Here is a 24,174-nt window from a genome sequence, read left to right as displayed (position 1 = left end):
AAAAGTTTTGTAAAATGAAAAGTCCACATATGCCAACAGTAAGTAATCATCAAATGTCGATAGATTATTGTATACCAAACGAAGAAGGAGAAGAAGAAGAGATTTAAACACAGGTCGATATATAACTTTATTTGGCTCATCGAAGTTATGGACATTTATAATTCAATTAGATTGTTCTCGAAAAAAGGACGAAATTCGTCTTCGTCACAATTGTTCCAAAATGCATGTAATATATACGCCACTGGAAGTACACTTATACCGAGGGATGTGAATATTTGAATGTAGGACAGAGAGTCACAGGACAAAAAGTCACAGACAAAAAGTCACGGACAAAAAGTCACAATTCATTTTTTCTGATTATTTTCTTTGAAGAAAAACCGCTTATTTCTACAAAAATATTTTTGTATTTTTCTTGAACTATTGTATATAAACCAACTTTGTAAACAAAATTTATCAAAAAAATATCTAAGATGATAAAATAATTGTTAAAAAAACAAAATGTCAAAGTGGCTTGGCACTTAAATGGCTTCATGATGCCAAGAAATATATCTTTTGCATGATTAAAATTAAATAAATCTTGATTTTTCAAGTACAATGACACATTTCCTAAACTTTGATATGAATATATGTATTAAATAGTAGATATTTCAAGATATTTCTCTTATATATTCAAACAATTGTCAACAAATTATTTGTGACTTTTTGTCCTGTGACTTTTTGTCCTACCAAATTTGTGACTTTATGTCCTGTGACTTTTTGTCCTGTGACTTTCTGTCCGTTTACCGAATATTTTCCGGGAAAACTATAGAGTATCAAAGTTTCAAATCAATTTCGGGATGTATTTTCTCTCTAGATATTCAATGACAGCAATTTAAAGAAACTGCTTGTCCGCTTTAGTGGTATTCTTGCCAGTTGAAACAGACTTATAATTACATTAAAAAATAGGGAAGGATGACATTAAATTCGTTGTCTTTTTTTATACATCGTTGGTCAAATAGCTAAAGTATTATATAGTTACGGTGTGAGACGAAGAGTATTTTAAGAAGGACATATTCCCGATTATGTATAAATTTTGTTGATGTTTTTCACACTTGAAAAGCATATCTGTTCGTAATTTGTCGATTCCATTCCAATTAGATCCTTTAATTTCCTGTCAATTTTTTTAAACATTTTTCTTTTTAAATATCTGAAGTCTTCATGTGTTGTCAAAATTCAAATTATAGATTTATCAGCAGTTTGAATCGTGTAATATTAGTGACTGGTATAATGACACGAACATTCACAAAACTACGGTGTTAGCGAAAATAGAAGATAAACTTTTAACCGATTTTAGAAATAAGTGGACGGAAGATCTACATGGAGTTTCTGCAAGACCAAGGATTTGTATTGTATATACAAATCCTTGGCAAGACGTATGGATGGTGGTAGTAACAAATTAAGGACATATAGAACATTTAAAACCGAAATTAGTTGTGAACTTTATTTAAAAACACTATTATCTCCTGCTAAACGTAGAGCATATTAGCAATTCAGATGTGGGGTTGCACCCATACGAATCGAAACCGGGCGCTTCGAACGTTTACCAATGCATGAACGGACTTGCTTTATGTGTGAAACTAAAACTGAAACTGAGGAACATGTTATAATTGAATGTCCACTTTATGACGATTTAAGGAACGAACTTTATGAATATATAAACAGTGTAGATGAGAACTTTAACATGTTTGACGAACCGTGAGAAACTGTCTTTTGTGTTGGGATGCCAAAACGTTAATGTTATTTACAAATGTGCCAAAACCTGCAAATCTATTTTAGACAGAAGGAGACGTTTTTTATATCGATAAATTTTTTTAGACTGTTAAATTTTTGTAATTTGTTTTAGAAATTTGAATAAGTGCATGTACATAGTTTTATAAAGTCCTTTTATTGTTTGATGAAATTTTACTTTTTGTCTCTCATAATTCTTTTAAGAATGGCATTAATATATATTTATGTTTTATTTATGTTTTATGATATATGTAAATATTGTATTGTGTATATTAATGGTGAGACGTTAATAAACTATCTATCTATCTATCTGTCAGATTTAAAATATTTTGATGAGCACATTAATTTCTAAATAGGTAATTAAAGATCACTTTGGATGGACTAAAATATATAATTGCAACTGTTAATGATCTGTTTGAAATATTTAAGGCTGCCGATCCTTATTTGAAATAGTACAATTTTTAGTTCATAAACTCGTGTTTAGAAGGCTATTTTTATTTATAAATTCTTCAATTAAAATAATTCAGTGTTTTATCGTTACTAAAGTAATCAAAAGTCATAATTCATTAAAAAGTGATCTTATGCAAAATATAAAAATATACAACAGCTATCCAGTTATTGTGCGATCTTATTATTCCCGTTAATTAATTTTAATTTATTTTTTTACATTCATGTGTCTGAAATTTTGTCGGAGTCCCGTTTACAATTATGTTGTTCACACCTGAATGCCAGTGAACCGTGACGCCAAGATTTCACTGAATGAGGATCAAAGGATTAGACATAATGCTAATCTTTTAATTACCTTGAGTTAACCTACGCATTCAACATTCTTTAGGTGTCACAAAACAATACACATTTTATTTCCACCGTACAAGCAAGTGAAAATGTTTGCTGTAATGAAGCAAAAACGTCAGAATACAAACATGTATTTTTAATACACTATTGATCATGTCAATTTCATATGTTTGTTTAAAGTATTTGTACAAAACAAATCATAAAAATGTTCTATGTATGAATTAATTTTATTATTAAAATTCGTTTTAAAATATCCACACGATCTAATTTTAAAAGTTGCATGGCTATCACTTATTTTTCGTTGGTTAATAGCTACACCAAAAGTCGTCGATGCGCTTTAAATCGCGTAATTAGATTGTTAACGAACAAGACTTAAATGAGATATTTTCACTCCCGGCATGCATCAAAGACTTAAACTACGTCACATAAGTCAGGAAGCTTCAAGAAATAAAATTAATAATTCCCAATTTTCTTCTTTATTAGATTTCATATCAAAATAAAACTTGGTGAATATGTTTTTTATGGTATTATGAACATAATAAGATGAAAAGTGAAAAATCGCGAATTATCCCTTTAAGGTTTTTCTGGTCAATTTTTTTTTGTAATCCAGAATAAAAAGTATTAAAAAAGTGTACAATTAGTTATATATAACATAGTAACAAGCTAGATAATAACAATGGCAAGTATTTCAGGATTTATTGGGTAGAACACAAATCTAGGGTGCTCGCATAATGCAGCTTAACTGCATAAAAAAACGTTTTATTATAATTGTTTAATATTTTTTTAAATGTTATTGAAGGTATTAATGCAGACAAAAAGAACATATAGCATACGATTATTGTTGTGAAATGTATCATAGCATTTATATTCAAACATCAGCTAATTTCACTACTTGTCCATTTAGTTCGCCAGTCTCCGATTTATACTGTACTTACATATGATAAATAGACTAATCAATAATCAAATATACCAACTTCACCTGCATTAGGGATATATATTTTTTTTACTGTTAAGTGCTTTTAGGTGATATCCATTTGACATGGCTCTGTACTTATGCATCACGTCATTGTGTTATTGTTCTATGATAATTTTTGTATTCTTGTCTGTCATGTTTGCTAATACAATGTGTTTGGTCTATGTGCCTTTTTGTGTTTCTTTGTTACATATGACGTGTCTCTGTTCATCACGTCATTGTGTTATTGTGCAATTGTAAATTTTTGTTTATATATTTGTTTGTTTTTACAGTGATTAAGATATTAACACAATGTTGACTGCTGTGCCGGTATTTTTTTACATTACTATTACATCTGTTTGTTTTGTTCTAACATTGTTGTGTATATAATGGAATTTTATGTGACTGTCATACAAGTGAGAGGTTAAGCTAGCTATAAAACCAGGTTTAATTAGGTACATATATGTTATACTAGTATAAGTAAGGCACTTGGTTTATGCATGGGGCAAATAATTAAAGTTTTTAGCGGAGTTGATTCCTAAAGGGCCAAATTAGTGATGAATATATATAAAAGTATATAAAGTTTTAATTCAATTATGATTTATGTTTCATTCAACCACAGGCATTGCTACACAATATTTCCCAAGAGTTTATTTAAAAAAAATGTTATAACAGGAAACAAATAGGTTGAGAATAATGTTGATATGAGCACTAAATCCTTAATTTTACATCATGAGTTCAAATGTTGAGTTCTGAAAGAAATCAGGGGTAATTAAATTATTCAAATTACTCTGAACTCATTATGTGTGACTTTGAGGATTTTGTTCACAGACACATTTATTAGCAAAAGTTGAAATGTAGGGCAGATAGTTACATCAGGATTATTTTAATTGTCAGGCCAAAGAAATTTGCAAGAAGGTATCAGGTTGGATGTTTACTCAGGTTTAAACACACATTTCCCTACAACATAACAGACTAACACTTACCAAAGAAAAGATACAGTATAAACAACAGAAAATTAAAATAAGATTAGTACAACATCACATCAAATATAAATTAATTTATCCTAAAAATATTAACAAAGAATCAAAACACCATGCAAACATGGAACAAATGACAGTTGAAAATATTCAGGACCATTTCTGAGAATTTTGTATAAACCACCATTTTCTACATAAGAAAATTCTTTACCAAGTCAGGAATATGACAGTTGTTATCCATTCATTTGATGTGTTTGGGATTTTGATTTTGCTATTTGATTAAGGACTTTCCTTTTTGAATTTTCCTGGGAGTACAGTATTTTTGTGATTTTACTTTTTAAGAAAAAGATTAAAAGATATAAATCTGATTACAATTATTTTTGTTTATGAGTTAATTTTATAATCTCATTTTTTAAAGTGTTATGACATTTATCATAATTATCTTAATATTCTTCCTAATTATATTTATTGTTTTATTATAATATTTTGTCCTTCACAAATTTCAAAATTAATATCTTTATAACATTTGTCTCTTTTGTTATCATATATTTAATTTTTGTTATAATATTTTTCCTTTTTTAAAATCTCAATATTGAATCACTTTTCAATCAAAAATATGTATTCTCTATAATATTTAACAGATAAATTACTGGTTAATAATATGCCTAAATTTTAAAAACAACAATTTGCTATGTTCATATATGCATGTAATTAAAAGTGGACAAACTAGGATGACACCATATAAAATGGTTATCTACTGAAAAAATCGCAATAATTAAAACTCGCATTTTGAAATTTTTTATATGAATCAAACAGGATTTTTTTTAATATCGCAAAAATTAAAATCACATTTTAGTCTAAAATGACAAAATTGCAATAACAATTACACACAATAATTTCTGAACTTACAGTATAAAAAAGGTAAAGAACAAAACATTCTGAAAAGTCATTTTCCTTACAAAATTAATATAGTTCTCTAAATTAAAATTAAAAATATAGAAAATAAGTAAGAGAATACTTAGGCTCCATGAAAACAGTCTGACCAATTAAGACAGAATAGCAGTTTAATAGGTTTATAAATGTTTTAGGAGGAATATCTATAAATCTTATTTATAAATCAACTGTAATCTGGAATCATCTGAGAATCACACTAATATTTCATATTACCTAGCATTGCCCAGTATCACTCACTAAACCCAGTAAAACCAAGGTTTTCCAAGTATTTCTCACTTGGCATTGCAATACTCATAAAACCTAGGTGTTTGCCAACCCTAGATGACCCCCAGTTTGCATATGACATTTTAAAGGGATATAGCTCAAGAACAATGCAAGTTATGTCGTAATAACATTTGGTTGTGGCAAACTTAAGTGAGAGGGTGGAAATGAAAAATTCAGCAATTTTTCAATTTATAAAAGGGCATTCCTCTAGAACAGCAAACGTGATCCCATCAAAATTCAATCTTGATTTGATTTTTGTTGTAACAGGCATTGTGTATAAGTTTTATAACATTTGGTTGAGGCAAACTAAAGTTAGAGAACAGAAACGATGTAACATCCTAGCATAGGGCAGCTTAACTGCCCCAAAAATGTAGAACAATATAATATTCAACAGATATTGCATCCAATTCAAGTCAATTTGAATCTCTTTCATTTCAATTTTAAAATTTATGTAAATAATTTCCATTACATATCACAATGTCAATATAAAAAAAACTTTAACAAAATCATATTTATTAAAATATGTAATAGGGCTATAAGATGTAACATACATAAATAACACATTGAGCCTAACATATCTTGATAGTAACATCAAATGTTACCATGATACATCAATTTACAAAATTGGAACATTTACGCAACCTTACAAAGCACTTTGTAAAAATCAATTTGAATATGTAGTAAAATTCCAATGAAGATGTTTTTGATTGGTCAACAATTATCAATGTCAATGTTTTCAGAATCATGATTGACCAACCATTTTACTGTCACTGTTATCTGAATTATGATTGGTCAACCATTGTCACTGTCACTGTTTGCTGCATCACTTTGTTTATTTTCATCTGAGTCATATCCAGCTTTCTTTGCTTTAGTTTTTTCAATCTTTGACATTAATTCTGCAAAAAATAAAATTCTAATATGACGTGCTGCATTCTCTTTGTGAATAAACCCATGCTCTAAATCCAATAAAATTTGTTTGCACATGCCTATATTGACTACTGCAGAATAATGATTTTTTTTTTTCATTTTGGCATGCATTTAATAAATCTAATTTACTTAAAACACTTCCAACCTCTCAAATGATGCACATGTTGTTACTAGTTCATTTATTATGACTGTAAAGTGTTGCAAGTCGAAATTGACATATTTGACCTAGATACATCAGTTCATGCTGGCTGTTCAAACTCCTCCCTCAGAAAAATCCCATTGCCAGTTGTTTGATTGTTTAAAAACAAAAAAGGGAAGTTCATGGAAGAGCCTACACAATCGCTCCACACCTATACACATCGGACATAGAAATTACTTTTAATTGTTCTAATCAGAATCAAAATAATTGATGCAAGTTATACTTTATTTTAGTTTTAACATGGGTAGGCATTATATTCGTGTAATTTTAGCCCTCACGATCGCTCGGGCAAAAATAATCACGAATACAATGCCTACCCCTGTTAAAACTACAATAAAGTATAGCTTGCATCAATTATTTCTTTAATAATGTGTTAACAAATATTATGTTTATGAACAAAATGTTTTATGAATATAATGCCTACCCATGTTAAAACTACAATAAAGTATAGCTTGCATCAATTATTTCTTTAATAATGTGTTAACAAATATTATGTTTATGAACAAAATGTTTTATGAATATAATGCCTACCCATGTTAAAACTACAATAAAGTATAGCATGCATCAATTATTTCTTTAATAATGTGTTAACAAATATTATGTTTATGAACAAAACGTTTTATTTCTTTTACTGTATTTTATCCTTGCCCCTTCAAAATATATCATTTCAGGGCTTTTTATGTGTCAATCCATATGTCAGTCACAGCAGTGCAACACTAAATTGTGTGGTTATTCAATCACACAATATCATGATGAAGTCAAAAGATAACAAAACAAGAATGTATCCCAAGTACACGGATCATTTTACATATTCAGTGGACCGTGAAATTTGGGTCAATACTTTAATTTGGCATTAAAATTAGAAAGATCATATCATAGGGAACATGTGTACCAAGTTTAAAGTTGATTGGACTTCAACTGCATCAAAGAATACCTTGATCAAAAACTTTAACCTGAAGCGGGACGAACTGATGCATGCACAGACAGACGCACGTACGGACTCACAGACCAGAAAACATAACGCCCCTCTTCTATCGTAGGTGGGGCATAAAAATATGGAGGCTTGAATGACAAGCTTAGTTTTTAAAATATTTTTAGCAAATAATTCTAATATTTTTTAATATTCTATTCAAAAGCTGTCATAGGTCAGTTCAAACCAATATCCAATACATCATGCATATGTACATAATGAATCTACATCAAGAAATAATCAAATTGTGACCTGACCTCGTTTCAATGAACATAACAAAAACAACAAACAACACAAAGTTGAGGTAAAACAGATTTCCCCTGTCATGGTATAAGAGTAATGTTTTTTGACAAGCCAAACAGTCAAAAACATATTTAAAGGGAAAACAGGTGAGATGTTTTATAAATTGATCTTTTATTTTTGTCCATCTGATGAGTTAAGCCTTCTTCAACGATTTTTATAGTTCGTTCTTATGTTGTACTGTTATACCACTGTCCCAGGTTAGGGGGGAGGGTTGGGATCCCGCTAACATGTTTAACCCCGCCACATTATTTATGTATGTGCCCGTCCCAAGTCAGGAGCCTGTAAATCAGTGGTTGTCGTTTGTTTCTGTGTTACATACTTGTTTTTCGTTCATTTTTTTTTTTTTTTTTTTTTTTACATAAATAAGGCCGTTAGTTTTCTCGTTTGAATTGTTTTACATTGGTATGGGCTTTGCTCATTGTTGAAGGTCGTACGGTGACCTACAGTTGTTAATATCTGTGTCATTTTGGTCTTTTGTGGATAGTTGTCTCATTGGCATTCATACCACAACTTCTTTTTTATATTTACACTATGTTAAATCTAAAACCTTCCTGTTTTCTTGTAATTATGTAATTTTGTATTATTTTAGACCAAAAATGAAAAATTAAACTTAAAACTATGTTATCAAAGTTTTTACCTTTTGCTGGATTAAAGACTCCATTTGTCTGTTCATTACACACAAAACATCTCTTTGACTTTTTATAATGAGATAATGCACATTTTTCACAAAAATAATGTTGACACCTGTAATAAAAAGTTGAAATGTCAAACAAAAATACAGACTTAAGTGTTTCTCGTTTTTCGTTATATAGATTAGACCGTTGTTTTTCCTGTTTGAATGGTTTTACACTAGTCATTTTTGTGGCCCTTTATAGCTTGCTGTTCTGAGTGAGTCAAAGCTCTGTGTTGAAGGCTGTACCTTGACCTATAATGGTTTACTTTTGTAAATTGTTACTTGGATGGAGAGTTGTCTTATTGGCACTCATATCACGTCTTCCTATATCTAATTAATCTTTATATGGGTTTCTGTAAAACTTTACGTTCTGTTGTCACAAACTTTTGTATATACAGTCGAACCTCGTTGTGTCTAAGTCGAAGGGACCAGACGAAAGTATTCTACTCATCCGAGGTTCGACTCGTCCGAGGTCAAGTGTGACGTCATATATTTGAAATATATGAAATACCAATATGTGATTTCTGTAAACTAGATGCATGTTTATTGATCATTGTGCTTTTTTCGATATGATAATATATGATTGTGTATTTATGTGTCGTATTTTTAAAGATTCAACACACAACATTCACAAATAAAATCAATACACACATATTTACAAAGGTCAGTCACTATAGAATATGGAATCACTCGCGAAAATATTTTCATAACTAATCTTTAAAGAATGTGAACAGTGTTCATAGATTAAAAAGACCGACTCATAATAATTAATAAAATATTTTAATACTTTTAATTATTGTTCTTATTCTAATGGTTAATTTAATCTCAGCTTGGGTCATTAAAATTCGTTTCGTTTTTATACCAAGTGAAATAAGTTCAGCACATTCAAGTTCCGCTTGGACGATCAACAAAGGTGTTGATTAGCGGTCATCATAAACATGTCATTTAACTGTTTTACAAACAAGTATGTTTAAACAGCGTTAATCACTTATGGAAATGAATAGGTTAAACAAGAAAAACGTCCGTTATGAATTTTATTTTTAGAGTTTTTATTTCTTTCGATTTTTATTGTAATTTTGAACTTCGAGACATCGGGGTCAATTTACATCAATTTTACATCAGCGGGACTTATGAATACCTCGACTTAAACGAAAATTTGAATCATCCGAGTTCAACTCATCAGAGGTTAAAATGCATTGATCAAACGGGAATTATGCCGGGACCAAGAAATTACTTTGACTCATCCGAGTTTTCGACACAACCGAGTTCGACACAACGAGGTTCGACTGTATTATATAATAATGTTTCAAGACTGTTTTCAAGTGATATTAAACTTAAAAAGATGTTGATGTACTGTTAATTCAGAAATTACTGTGACTATTTTATCAGGGTGAAAAATGTAACAGGGTTAGAATCGCAATAATTTACTTTTAAAGTCATAAGAAACCTCAAATAATTAAAAAATAATGTATATGTTTTTTTATAACTCAATGGAAAGTTTTCATTATAAAACTTATGTACATATACTTTTTTTCTGTAGAAAATTCTTTAAGTTATTCATATATAGAAGAATGTAACTTTATCTAATTGCTTCCATCCCGGAAGCAATTCCCCCGACATATTTTGCGTATGCAAAGTGACCTCAGTGTGACCCATCTCCTTAAAATCGGGTGATCCCAATATGCATGGATGTCCTTACAATAAACTATTATCTAAATTTACATGTTAAACACGTGCTCAATTTCCATGCTTTTTTGTTGATTTTTTGTTGATTGTTGACAAACAGGTGATAATCATTAAACTTCGGCTTCAAAACATGAACTTTAATTACCTGCCATATTTTCACAACAACACTGACTGATTGAAAAAAAAATTGATGATTCTATGAAATTTATGCGAAAAAAATGATAAATTCGTGCACAGAAGACTAAGTTTAAGATGTTTGTATGCATTGGTTTAAGAATTGGAAAAACATTATTTTTCAGCGGTCACTCGTTTCTTATGACTTTATTTTTTTTTATGAATTAAACTGGATTTTTCTTAATATCGCAAAAATTCAAATCAAATTTTTATCTTAAATGACAAAATTGCAACAATCAATAATAAATGCATGCACTAATTTCTGAATGTACAGTACTGTAAAGTGGACATTAAGGAAAGAAGAAAATAGAAAATTTAGATTTTATAGATACAGATCCTTCTTCTGTTGAAAATGAGTTATGATATCCTTCAGCTCAAGATAGATAAAGGTAACATTTTCAACAAGTGAGCTTTAGCTTTATTTAATATTTGGCTATTTGAAATTTTCTGTTTCTCTAATGATTTTTATCCTTCCTTTTCAAAGATTTTCAGAAACTTGTGTTATTTGTAATGTCATCAGGGATGGTCACCTTTTTTCATGATGTCAGAAAAGAAAATTCATAAGAAACCAAGAAAATTTGATGTCAATTAAATTTCAACCAATTATTTGCTGAGAACAGAAATTTTACTATTGAGGAGAAATGTTTTTCTCACACAAATCAAGAAATGTATAAATAGCACAAAAATTAAAGAAAGAATATTTATCCTCACAAATGCTAATGTCATTTCTACAACTCTCTAATCTTATCTTGAAACTTACTTTGTTTTTATAGGATTTGTGAAAAATTCTCTACAAATAAAACATTTGAAAGGTAAATCTTCTTCATCAGAACTGATTTCATAATTTACGGCATCTGAAAAATAAATGTATGTATACTGTAATACATCTGTTATTCACACATAGAAATGGAAACAAAAGGATATATGGAGTATTCAATTAACCATTTCTGAATCTAATGCATTGTGGGTAAAACATACACCAAAATATTTTGATTAGTTTAGGAACAATATAACGTAACGTCATTGGGCAAAAATCCATTGTTTGTAAACTAAAATTTCAAGAAAAATCAACTTATCCATAGGCCTTTATGTTCTGAAATGACGAATGTATGACACAAATTATCTACACTGATTGACAAATCCCCTGGCAAAGGGACATCAAGGCCTTCAAAAGAGAACAAAAGTTACATCCGATTTGCAATTTCAAGATATAGACTTCCTATACCTTAGATTAACATTTGTTCATCTATAAATTACAATCAAAATCCAATGAAATATTAAACACCTTGAAAGCAACCCTGTATAACAGATATTCCAAGTCTTATATATGCCTAAAAAATCATAACTAGACTATATCCTCTAAAACAAAATTATTATATCGCTTATATAATCCAAACTGTCCTAACAAAAACAAAAAAACATCTTAAATATTCCATATTAATAATATGTTCATGTCCATGTCCATAAAATAATAAAAGCCATATGAATGAACTATTCCTTAATCATTAAAATTCTACATAAAAAAATATTTATATCCCTAAAATATTGTACATTATATATTTAATATGAATAATTTAACAGTATTTCATTATCACAGATTTTCAAAAAAGTAAACATAGTTTATTCTAATTTTATACAGTGGGTTCCTTATTATTTTTTGTTGGTACCAATTTACATGGTTTGAGGAAAACTGTCAGTTAACTGCTAGTAGTCTGTTGTTATTGATGTATTATTGTCATTTTGTTTATTTTCTTTGGTTACATCTTCTGACATCAGACTCAGACTTCTCTTGAACTGAATTTTAAATGTGCGTATTGTTATGCGTTTACTTTTCTACATTGTTTAGAGGTATAGGGGAAGGGTTGAGATCTCATAAACATGTTTAACCCTGCTGCATTTTTGCGCCTGTCCCAAGTCAGGAGCCTCTGGCCTTAGTTAGTCTTGTATTAGTTTAATTTTAGTTTCTTGTGTACAATTTGGAAATTAGTATGGCGATCATTATCACTGAACTAGTATATATTTGTTTAGGGGCCAGCTGAAGGACGCCTCTGGTTGCGGGAATTTCTCGCAACATTGAAGACCTGTTGGTGACCTTCTGCTGTTGTTATTTCTATGGTCGGGTTGTTGTCTCTTTGACACATTCCCCATTTCCATTCTCAATTTTATTGCATATTCATGGATATATAATTTTGTGGTTTTGGTAAAGTCTGCATACATTCCTTTAGGCAATTTGCAATTTTTTTGAATATCTAAATTCATGGTTCCCCTGTACCTAGAAAATTGGAATCCATCGAATAATAATGAAACCACAATATTCTTTTCTTACCTCTTGCACCATATCTTCCTTCATCCATTTCTCTTTCTAACTGCCAGCCATGTTTATAATCACTTCTGTCATGAAGAAACTTACAACTGTCTGAAAATATATTTAGCTAGCTATAAAACCAGATTTAATTCACCATTTTCTACAGAAAATGACTGTACAAAGTCGGGATTGTGACAGTTGTTTTTCATTTCATTTGATGTGTTTGAACTTTGATTTCGCTATTTAATAATTTGATAATACTAAATGTCAACTACAGTGAAACCTGATTAAACCGAACCCTGAATAAACCGGAAACCTGTCTAATCCAAACCTGTTCTGCAGATAAATCATATCACATTTTATGCATTGTGAACCTGATGAAACCGAATACCTGTCAACACCGAACAAAATCTCAAGTCCTGAAAGGGTTCGGTTTAGTCAGGTTTTACTGTAGTATTTGAATCTGCAATCAGAGTCTCAGACACATTTAAAGTTTTTCTAGTTATGGAATGTAAAGGCCAAGGAAATACTTTTGTGTGTGTTGCTCAATACTAACTAGGATGCATACTTACATCCAGTTCAAGGAAATTAACTATAAGAAATTAGAACTCACAAATAAAATAAAACAGAAATTCAAATAATGTGTGAAAAGAAGGTCACAGTGACATGGTTTTCGAGGAAAGTTGCTATACTTACAAAAAAAAAGATGCACCCTTTTTTCCATTTTATGTTATAGTACGTTTAATAATCTGTACTCAGACATAAAACTCACTAAATCTCTATAAGGCATTATTTGAAGGTCAGAGTGACATTTTTGGTTGAAGCTATTATTCTCTTTGCAATGCAGCCTCCAACAAAAATGTATGACTGTAATTTCTTAGTAACTGAGAAGTGTCTTGGTTGTGAAACCAAATGTTATCATTAAAATGCAAAATGTAGGTAAAACAATTGACTGAATGAAATAGATGGATATAAGAGCCTTAAATTTAGTTTTATTAGTTTTATATGAAACATTTTGATTTTAATTCCTTTAACTATATTCTTTAAGGCAACAAAGCATGCAGACCTTACCTCCAAACCCACAAAACCCTGTTTCTTTATAATCTTTACATATATCTGGTTGGTAGTCCCATCTCACTGTGGCCCTCAAGTGGGCAGGGGCTCTTATTGGTCCTTTCCTACAATGAGATTAAATACAAATATATGAAATATGAAATGTCTGATATATCAATTACAGTACATGGCACAGAGACTGCAGTAATCTGTTTCTTTAAGGTGGTACCCAACACTTTAACTAAAATTAATTTGGCTTGTTTAATTTTCATAAAATTTTGACAAAGTATTTACTTTGACCCTTTGACAAAAATATAAAATTTTCAAAAAATTTGAACCAACCGTTTTATCAGAAAAAATTACACTGGTTATATAACAGTTTGACAAACACTTATTTTGATCATTGAGAAGCTTAATATTCCCTTTAAAACACAACGTAATTAAAACGTTTAGCTGATTTTACAGAGTTATCTCCCTGTAGTGTTAGGTACCACCTTAAAATCTTTTCAGATTGATGTTTCGTAATCCATTTGTGATGTGGCCCTTATGTTTCTGGTGCCCTTTTCTGTTAAACAAATAGAGTTTGAATACATAATCACTAGTTTTTTGTTTTACCTGATATGGCCCCAAGTAGTTAGATTACCTGACATGGCCACTAGTACTAGCAGTTAGTTTAACTTGTTATGGCCACTAGGAGTTAGTTTTAACTGAAATGACCTCTTAGTAGGAGTGAGTATACCAGATATAGCATCTAGTACTTGTAGTTTGTTTAACCTGTTAAGGCCCCTAAGACTTAGATTACCTGTTATGGCCACAAGGATTTAGTTTTACCTGACATGGCCACTAGAAGCATTCCCTTGTGCTGTGTCTTTTTTCTCAATATATTTGGCATAGTTGTTAATTCCTCTGTATATCTTATCATCTTCTTTATCATTCAGTTCCTATAAAATAACAAAGACATAGTAAAATAAGACTTTTTGTGGTTAATTAATGTTGTTAACATTCATATCAAAATTCCTACAAAACTAATGTAAAGCAATGAAAGTAATGAGAAAAGCTAGGTTATGGTGAAGTGTCGCGGCAAATATCTCATGCATATCATCCAATAACATGTTGGCATGATTTGAAAAATGTACCCTAATGATTAAGTTGATTTTTGGCATGTTAGTTCACACTGTAAAAGTCCACAGAAAGATATGTCACCCTAATGATTAGGGCCTTATTGAACACATTGTTTATAGTGGAAGACAGTCTTTGCCACCTTACAAATCCCTAGATATTATGAAGTCTGTAGCTAATATGGCTTAAATAATACTGCAAATTCAGAAATTATTGCGCTGTTTTTACTATTACGAAAAATGAGACAGGACTCGGGTTATAATTACAATAATTTAATCTCGCATTTTAATATTTTAAATATGAATTATACAGAATTTTTCTCATTATTGCAAAAATTAAAATCATATTTTAGTGTAAAATGACAAATTCTCAATAATAAGTGCATGCAATAATTTTTTATTTACAATGACATACTTTACTGAGCTGTGCAGATCTTTCAAAAATAGCTTGGGCATCAACACTCAAATCTGTGTCTATTTCAACTGTGGCTGTAGCACCCATGTCTCCTGGGCCTTCACTTTTCTACAAAAATAAAATGTAAATCAATTAAGTTATTACAAAACAATTTGAATGTATACAAAAAAATAACTAGATGGATCAATGTGACAAACCCTACCACCCTGTTTTAGTCTTATCCCAAAGATTGGTCAATGAGATCAAAATATAAACTGATGTTTTATTCATTAATTTATTAAACATAATTTGCATATATATACAAAAATATTGACTCAAAATATCAGCAGAAATAATAAATCAGTCTGGACAATAGATATAAGAAGATGTGGTATGAGTGCCAGTGAGACAACTCTCCATCCAAGTCATAATTTGTAGAGTATACCATATATGCATTCTAGGTCAAAGTACGGTCTTCGACATTGAGCCTTGACTCACAACAAACAGCAAGATATAAAGGCCCCCCAAAATGACTAGTGAATCAAAGTGCTTGTAAGCACTGAGGGTAAAGATTTCTTCGAAATTATCATTGGCAAGTGAAAATAAATATTGCATTGGTTGTAGTTGATTAAACAGCAATTCTAGACAAAGGAAGATAACTCCATTTTTTTAAGATGGCTTTAACAATGATCATGACTTCATTTATATTTTTGGAACAGATATAAGATTCCTGCACCTTGCAAAAGTAATGTAATTTTCTTGACAAGTGTAACATCATTTCGTGCTTTGAATATCTGAGCATATATTGCATCAATAAATTTGTGCAAATGTTCATGGATAGGATGTATAGAATGTTATGATCAATGCACTATATTTTGTGTAGCAAACAAGGTAGTGAAAAGTCTTGGAAGATAAAGATATCAAGTCAGTCCCATAAAGTTTTGATTGCATTTCATGCAATCTTTACCTAAAAACCATTCAAACGGGAAAACCAACAGTCTAATATATGTAAAAAAAAATAGAAACAAGAAACACTTATGAACCATATCAACAAACAACAACTACCTTGGTACTGAATATCAGATTCCTGACTTAGGACAGGTGCAAACAAATTTAAACGATTTTATAAGTACCAACCTTCACCCTTATCATAATCATTAGGTTAGGGAAACAGCAAAATTCTTTAAACTAATCTATCAACGAACTAATGATAAACAGAAGTCCATGATAAATAATGCTACATTCATTTTGTATTCTATCAGCATTGATCAGAGAAGAAAACATCTCTTTAAAAAAATGATTTTTAAAAACAATTTATTTAATGTAAAATGTTTGTTCAATTTTTTTGCTTTTCTGGACTAATAATAGACAGAATTCATTATAAATAATGCTACATTCATTTTGTATATTATCACAGAAGAAAACATCTCTTTTAAAAATTTATTTTCAAAAAGAATTAAAAAGAATTTATTTTTAAAATATAAACTGTTAGTTCAGTTTTGTACTTACCCCAGTACCTGATGATTTGTAGCTGAGAGACATTTTGGACCCTTTTTCTTCTTCTTTATCACTTTCACTGGAATAATCAACATTATCTCTAACTATTTTTCTGGTCTATAAAAAAGATATAACAACTGAAAAAGTTTTGGAAAATAAAACATATTTATTTTCTCTCAAACACTTTCAAACATTATTCGGATCAAAGAGTTAATTTTTGTAAACTTGTACAAAAATGAAGTTGTCAAAAATAATGATCATTGTCTCATTGGTTTTTCATGCTATTGAGAATGCATTGCGACGTCACAATTTTGATTGAAAAAGCATACATACGATGTAGTACAAATTCTTATGATGTACACACACATATGATCTGACCATGAGGACAAATCATTTGAAATCACTTAACATTTAGTCTTTATCTAAATCAAAAATTAAATCAGGTTTCGTATTTTCATCTGCAATAAATCTTGAAAAAAAATTTCATTTGTATGTTAATACTGTCATGACTGTAACTATTTAAGAATTTAACTAATGATTTCAATCCTAGTAGCCAATGCTTCTGTATTAGCAGATTTGTCAATAACTTTCCCATCCATATATTATTTGATTGTATTAAAACTAAAGTTTTGAACTCTAATCTGCTCTAAAATATTTCTGACTGCTGATGGGATTGATGAAACCCTTTCTGTTTCTCTGTTTTGCATAGTTTGTATTTTGGGTTTTTACCATTTTATGTCTCAAGCATACTTGATGAAAGGTATTCCATAAACATGTGTTATGGATGTAATACTTACAGATTGTTTTAATGGATTTATGTGTCTTTCTTTCTTTCCTTTCTTTACAACAACATTGCCATCATCACTACTGCTGTCCTTTTTATCTTCTGAAATCGAAAATATTTCATGTAAAGGTGATAACATTGTTTTATAACCTGTATTCAGTATAATCAGTAAATAGTTATCAAAGGTACCAGGATTATAATTTATTACGCCAGACGCGTGATTCGTCTACATAAGACTCATCAGTGACGCTCAGATCAAAATAGTTGTAAAGCCAAACAAGTATAAAGTTGAAGAGCATTGAGGACCCAAAATTCCAAAAAGTTGTGCCAAATACGGCTAAATATTTATGATATACCCTGTTTTACATAAACATGAAGGCTTTTGAACAATAATTCTTTACAATTTACAAATCTACAGATCTACAAGTCCTCGAATGCAATTGGTCTTTTAGCATTTTGAATGCCATTTTGATTTGTCCATTGACCATGTTACCAAAACTATTTTTGCATTTTGTCTTTTAGATATGCATAAGTGTGTTGTACATGCATATGTAAGTGATAAATATTTATGTTTTATATGTGCTTTGAGTGTTTCAAATGTGCTATGTGTACTTTAGATGTGCTTGATGAAAATGGCAATGCATGTTGTCTAATAGATGTGCCTTAAAAATTTTGTTCTTGCTATATACGATTGCTAAATTTGCTTTGTATGTGATACTTCATCTTTGATAGCCAAGAGTTACGATCCACTCCTGTTCTCTTCACCCTTGGTGGATTGCGATAAAATTTCAGAGACACAAAGTAAGGATTTTTATTGGTTGCAGTCGAAACTCGCTGAATCCAATCAAAAAGTGCCTACAACATGATCACGTGTAAATGTAGAAAATGTTTGTAAACAATTGCCACGTGTTTATTGTGCAACAAGTTTTTACATTCTACATGTATAAACAAACGACTATATTTAGTGACAATTTTAATGTTTTTAATCAATTAGTAGAAGTTCCTGTGTATGTTTCATGCACAAATGCATGAATGTTGATGATGTATATTTTCGTTTTCGGCTTTATCAAGTGTGTAGAATCTAGACGCTACGGTGTTTTTATCTCCAAAAAGAGTTCAAGTGCCACCATTAGTCAAGAATAATGTATTCGGAAGGGGCGTGACTTTAATCTTCGGATAGATGGCGCAACATTGTTTTCACAAATGTTGGCTTAATCTGCCAAGGGTGAAGAGAACGGGAGTGGATCGTTACACCCTTGGCTAGCGAAGATGGTGATACATTGATATTTGTGAATTTAATATGCAATTTATGTGTTTTAAATGTGAATCATCCTCTGTAACATCAATAAATAAATAAATTATAAATATTACTAAATGATAAAAGCAGTGATATGTTTTTTCACATCTACAGGAATATTAATCTATTTGTAAACCTAATGTTTTCTTTATTAAAAATTGAAGATAAGTCACATTGTCGACAATCATCAGAAACAGAAACATGATCAGATACATATATATATATATTTAACTATACTTCATGTACTTATAGTTTCTTAAGAATTGTAGTCAAATTAAAAAAGAACATACTAACATTAGTTGTTAGTAATACACATATATTGATAAAAAATTAAACAATTAGTGAAGTAAGAATAAGTCTGCTTGTAGAATGTTAGGCCTTTTCCATACACGTGACGTATCACCATTCACTGGTCAGGAATTGAGCATCAAAATCTTTTTTTTATTTCAAACATTTTATTCTTATATCATGTTATGCATGTGGATTTTTACCTTTAATAAAATTCAAACATGAATATAATCCGTTGAATAATTAAAAAGTACATAAATTGAAAATATACATTTGTATCTTCAGGTCTTTTCAGGTCCTACCGTCCATTTTCAGGTCTTCAGTGTAGCCTGCAGTTACTGGGTATTTGTTTAATTACAATTTCATATAATCACTGATGATTACAGGTTATTATAATTATAAGTCAATATTTCTGGACATCCCCTTCTTTATTTTAATCTTTTTTTATTAAAATACTGAAACAGAGCGATGTACTTGTTATATATATATTTCGAACCATATATTTTAAATATATATATAACATTTGTGCCGAAATGACTACATTGGATGCCAATTTAACTAGATGCCGATTAAACCATGTGTCGGTTTGGCCATACTAGGTGCAAATTTGACAAGATGCTGATTTTACTAGGTGTCGATTCGAATAGAATTCAATGGGGGTCAATATCCTATATAGAGGGGGGATAGAACCTTTATTGGGGCTGTGGGATCAGGTGTTTTTAAGCTTGGGATTTCGGGATTGACCCTTTCAGGATCTCTTCTTTTTTTTCGAATTTCAGGATGTCTGGATTTAAATTTATTTAAATTCGAGACCTCAGGATTTTGTGTTTTTAAGCCCGGGATTTCGGGATCAGGACCCCTCCTACCCTGTATCAGGTCCATTCGCACCCTGCACGTTCGTATCACCAAGGAAAAATGAGGTATTTTTCCTTGGCAATATTTTTGAATAGTTTTGTATAAATAAATCATTATTTTCTTTATTTCTTAAAGGATGAATTAAAGTGTTAGAATGTCAACATGTCAAAACTAAGTAAAGGCAAAATGCAAATAATTCACATTTCAAAGAAAACATAATTAGACTGTCTTTCTTAATTCTGGATTAGGGATTAAGGTAAACTTGAGGTAAAGCTATTAGCACCTTCAAAATATTACAATAAGACTGTAATTAGCTATTTCCTATTTAAGATAAAATACAATAGAAGTGTTATATTTTAGTTACATAATTTTATACTTTAACTATAGATGATAATTGATAAAAAAAGGTATCTAAGGGACCATATGTTCAATAGTAAGGTTTAAAATAATTACACTCCCCTTTTCGGGAGTTATGTATTTTGATTGGTCAAGTAACTTTGATATACATTAAATGATTATTGAGATTTAGGAGAGATGCGTTTTAGAAAGGGACTTGGATATATTAACTTTATGTAATTTAGAGGATTGGATAATTATAGGCTTTGTCACATTATGGTGACTTAGTTGCATATTCGTATACATGTATTACTTGTGTTGTAAATATGAATGCTTTATCTATTCGAAAATAATTAATATACAATCATCGAACTTAGTGTTTTATTGACTTCTTGTGCGTTATATAAAGAAAACCAGACAATGCGTTACCTATGCTCTACCATCACTATTCAGAGTTAGTTCCCCTACAAAATAATATGATACGAACTGGGTCGCAGAATGTCAGCTAGTTCCCCCGCATATTGACATGCGATCCAGTCCGGTCATATTCGCACCTCGCACATTTGCACCCAAAGTCCGCTCGCACCCAATTTTAAAGCAAATTCTAGTTGAATAATTAGAAAATCATGATTGTTGTTTAAATTGCTTTGATGTAAATACTGCATCTATTAAGCTTGCTATGATTAAAAAATTGAATATTTCAAATGATTACTGTGACTGCTTGAAAAAAAACTTTGTCAGAATCTCACTTTATTTTGAAACAATGAAATAAAGTTATAGCAATACAGTAATCAAAACATGATTATAATTAAGAGTTATTCAACACAACAAAATAAATATTAAAAGAATATACAAAAGAAAACAATTTTTGCGACAAGAAAGTTAACATTGATTGAAAAAAATTGAAACATTTATTTACATGATCATGATGATATTTTATCATTTATTAGTATAACAGCCAGTATTACGTATATCCTGTTGTATTATGAGATTACTTTTCCTTTTGTTTTAGAACAATAATAATATATTTATCTTATAATTTGTTTTTTTAAAAACCCTCTTTGTACAATATATATTTAGCTTGCAAAATGAATTATTTGTGCATCATTGTGCTGAAAAAACAGACACAAATTGTAAAATACAAAGAACTGATCATGAAATCAAACAAGAGGAAAACATACATTGTAATTAAAATGTGAATACTTTTCATCATTTTATTTAGTGTATTGCCTCATTTAACGATATTTATCATGTTTATGCATATTGATTGAAGATTAAAGGAAACTAATCATGCTAATGACAATCTTGAGTTTTCAAAAGGTGTTCACTATTTACCTTGATTGTATATTCTGGCGCGTGTAATTGTATAGTCTGACACGCGTACAAAGTTGAATGTGTTAATTGGATGTTATTGTAGCAATAAAACAAGGGACACGCGCCTCATTATCTCATTTGATTTTCTACATTGTGTATAACCTTTGGGTGAAGCCACAGCTAACGTTCATCCTATCAGGGAAAATGAATTGTACAGTTATAAAGGAAATAATATTTCATGTTTTTATTTCAATAAATCCTTCATAGGAAAGGTGAAAAATCTTTGTTTTTATTTTCATTTTATAGCGTGTGCATTTCCTTTGCCCTTTCAAATATTTAATTTCTTCATCTATCAATATAATAATAACAACTACACAATCCCTTCCTCACAAATGTTTAATCTCTTCATCTATCAATATAATAATAAAAAAAGTCAATTTATTTCTGCCTGTATATTAAAAAAGACGAAATGCATATTTTTTTATATTTTATAAAGAAAAAAAGTTTTCTTGTTGCTAAATAGCTTCTTGTCGCTTATCAGTGGGACCCCCATAAAAAACGTTGACAGAATCTCACTTTATTTAGAAACTGAATATTATTTTTTTTTTAGATACACAATCTTAAACCAAGGGTCCGGAAACGGTCATATATGCCAGACATGACCGATTCGGAAACTCAAAAGTCCTAAATCATTTATTGGGATTTAGGTCAAATTTTATTTTTCAACAGAAATAATTTCGGTCATTTCGTTGAGATCGAGTTTCAAAATTGCCATATTGAACACACGTTTTAGTTTTCTTATCGATTTTATGTAATTAAACTGCCACTCCAGTAAAGTGTTATAATCCTGAGGGCCCTCCTAATAACTATATTAATGCCTCGGGGAGCTATTGGCTAATGATCGCTAATCTCTTTACCTGTGTTTTTAATTCACACTGGACTATTAATCACAAGCTCCAAATTATAAAGAAATTAAAATTATACCAACTGTTATTTAATTACTTTCCAGCTAAGACAATTATCAATTATGATTAAAATTTAATTAAAACTTGATTTAATTTACGTAGAAAAAAGATTTTTTTCACTACTAACACACGTGCTTTGTTTATCTATGTAATACGCATGCCTGAAATTCTCTTCCGCAGATTTGACACTAAATCGTAAATTTAAAATTGCTTCATGCTAAATAAAGCAAGTGCAACTATTTTCATTAATATTCTTACATTATTAAAGGTAAAACATCAAAAAGCCGATGTTTTCCTGTGAATTTGATCAACAAAACTAATCCGGGAAATGAGTCCGGAATTGTTCGTTTTAGTATTATCGCATTACATCCGGTTTTAATTTCGACTTCAGAATTGAAAGAAACGTAAGCCATGACTGAGAAAATTATCATTTTGAGTCATTAAAATCATTTTATTTTTAAACTGTTGCCTTCCCTTAATTGCTCTTGATCGATTTTAGGAAAATGGTAGGATAAATCATGAAGTAAATGCGATGCAACAGTGAAACAAGTTCGTTGATGCTACGAGTATGAGCATACTCATGCAGTAATCAGATTTTGACAATGTTTTTGAAAAGAGGCACCAACTTTTAAGTTATATGAAAATGACCGAAATTAGGTGAAAAAATTTCCGGATCCTTGTCTTAAACATAATTAAGATTTATTCAACACCAAAAAAACGTTGTCTCAATTTATTTTTGAGACAATGACAACAAATTATATTTAAAGGAATACACTTGCCAAACGTGTAGGGTGCGGACAGACTTTAGGTGCGAATGTGTAGGGTGGGAAAGTGAAATTTGCGAACAAGACTGGGCGAGAACGTGACTAGGCGCGAACAGACCCAGATTCCTTCTACCCTCCCCCCTATATAGCCCCTGTGTTTGTGCCACATTTTAGTACGTGTTGCCATGCCTTATTAAAAATGTACCTCGGTCAACACTTTTACACCACATGGAATTTACAACAAGAAGCGTTCAATTTTATAATATCTAGTCTTGTTTATCATGTAATTATGTAATGTACATGGACGTCTGAAAAACGTCAAAATAATAAACCATAATTTTTTTGTTTGGCTGTATGATCTCAAAATAAATTTATTTCCCTAACACAATGAGCACGTATTAATAAATGTATGTTATACCATCAGATTCAGATGTTTTTCGTTTCCTAGTTGTCTGATTTTTCCTGCTTTTCTTAAAAAATACGCAGGATTTTTGTGATGATCCATCGTCCGACATTTTGGACTGTTTTCCGACGCGTAAAAATAACGAACTCTGCGATTG

At 30.2% G+C, this 24,174-nt stretch overlaps 1 protein-coding gene across 1 annotated transcript; it reads right to left on the bottom strand.

Annotated features, from left to right (window-relative positions):
* Positions 1 to 6,208: 6,208 nt before the first annotated feature.
* LOC143063523 (E3 ubiquitin-protein ligase RNF113A-like) lies at positions 6,209 to 24,164 on the bottom strand. The gene is made up of 10 exons (XM_076235723.1): positions 24,033 to 24,164; positions 17,809 to 17,897; positions 17,024 to 17,128; positions 15,536 to 15,643; positions 14,834 to 14,943; positions 14,021 to 14,127; positions 12,971 to 13,060; positions 11,405 to 11,498; positions 8,749 to 8,855; positions 6,209 to 6,608 (listed from the first exon to the last, which is right to left on the bottom strand). Exons 1-10 carry the CDS (start codon positions 24,127 to 24,129, stop codon positions 6,505 to 6,507), a joined length of 1,011 nt encoding a protein of 336 aa, XP_076091838.1. The 5' UTR covers positions 24,130 to 24,164; the 3' UTR covers positions 6,209 to 6,504.
* Positions 24,165 to 24,174: the final 10 nt, after the last annotated feature.

Source organism: Mytilus galloprovincialis, chromosome 2 (genome assembly GCF_965363235.1).
Source record: "Mytilus galloprovincialis chromosome 2, xbMytGall1.hap1.1, whole genome shotgun sequence".
In the NCBI taxonomy this organism is placed as follows: domain Eukaryota; kingdom Metazoa; phylum Mollusca; class Bivalvia; order Mytilida; family Mytilidae; genus Mytilus; species Mytilus galloprovincialis.
The sequence above is the reverse complement of the archived record's forward strand: the minus strand, read 5'-3'. Positions and strand labels throughout refer to the sequence as shown.

Coding starts and splice junctions, on each gene's coding strand:
- LOC143063523 (XM_076235723.1), bottom strand. CDS start 24,129: ATGTCGGACGATGGATCATCACAAAAATCCTGCGTATTTTTTAAGAAA. Junction 17,898..24,032: donor AAAAACATCTGAATCTGATG/GTATAACATACA, acceptor TTTCGATTTCAG/AAGATAAAAAGGACAGCAGT. Junction 14,944..15,535: donor GATCTGCACAGCTCAGTAAA/GTATGTCATTGT, acceptor GTTATTTTATAG/GAACTGAATGATAAAGAAGA.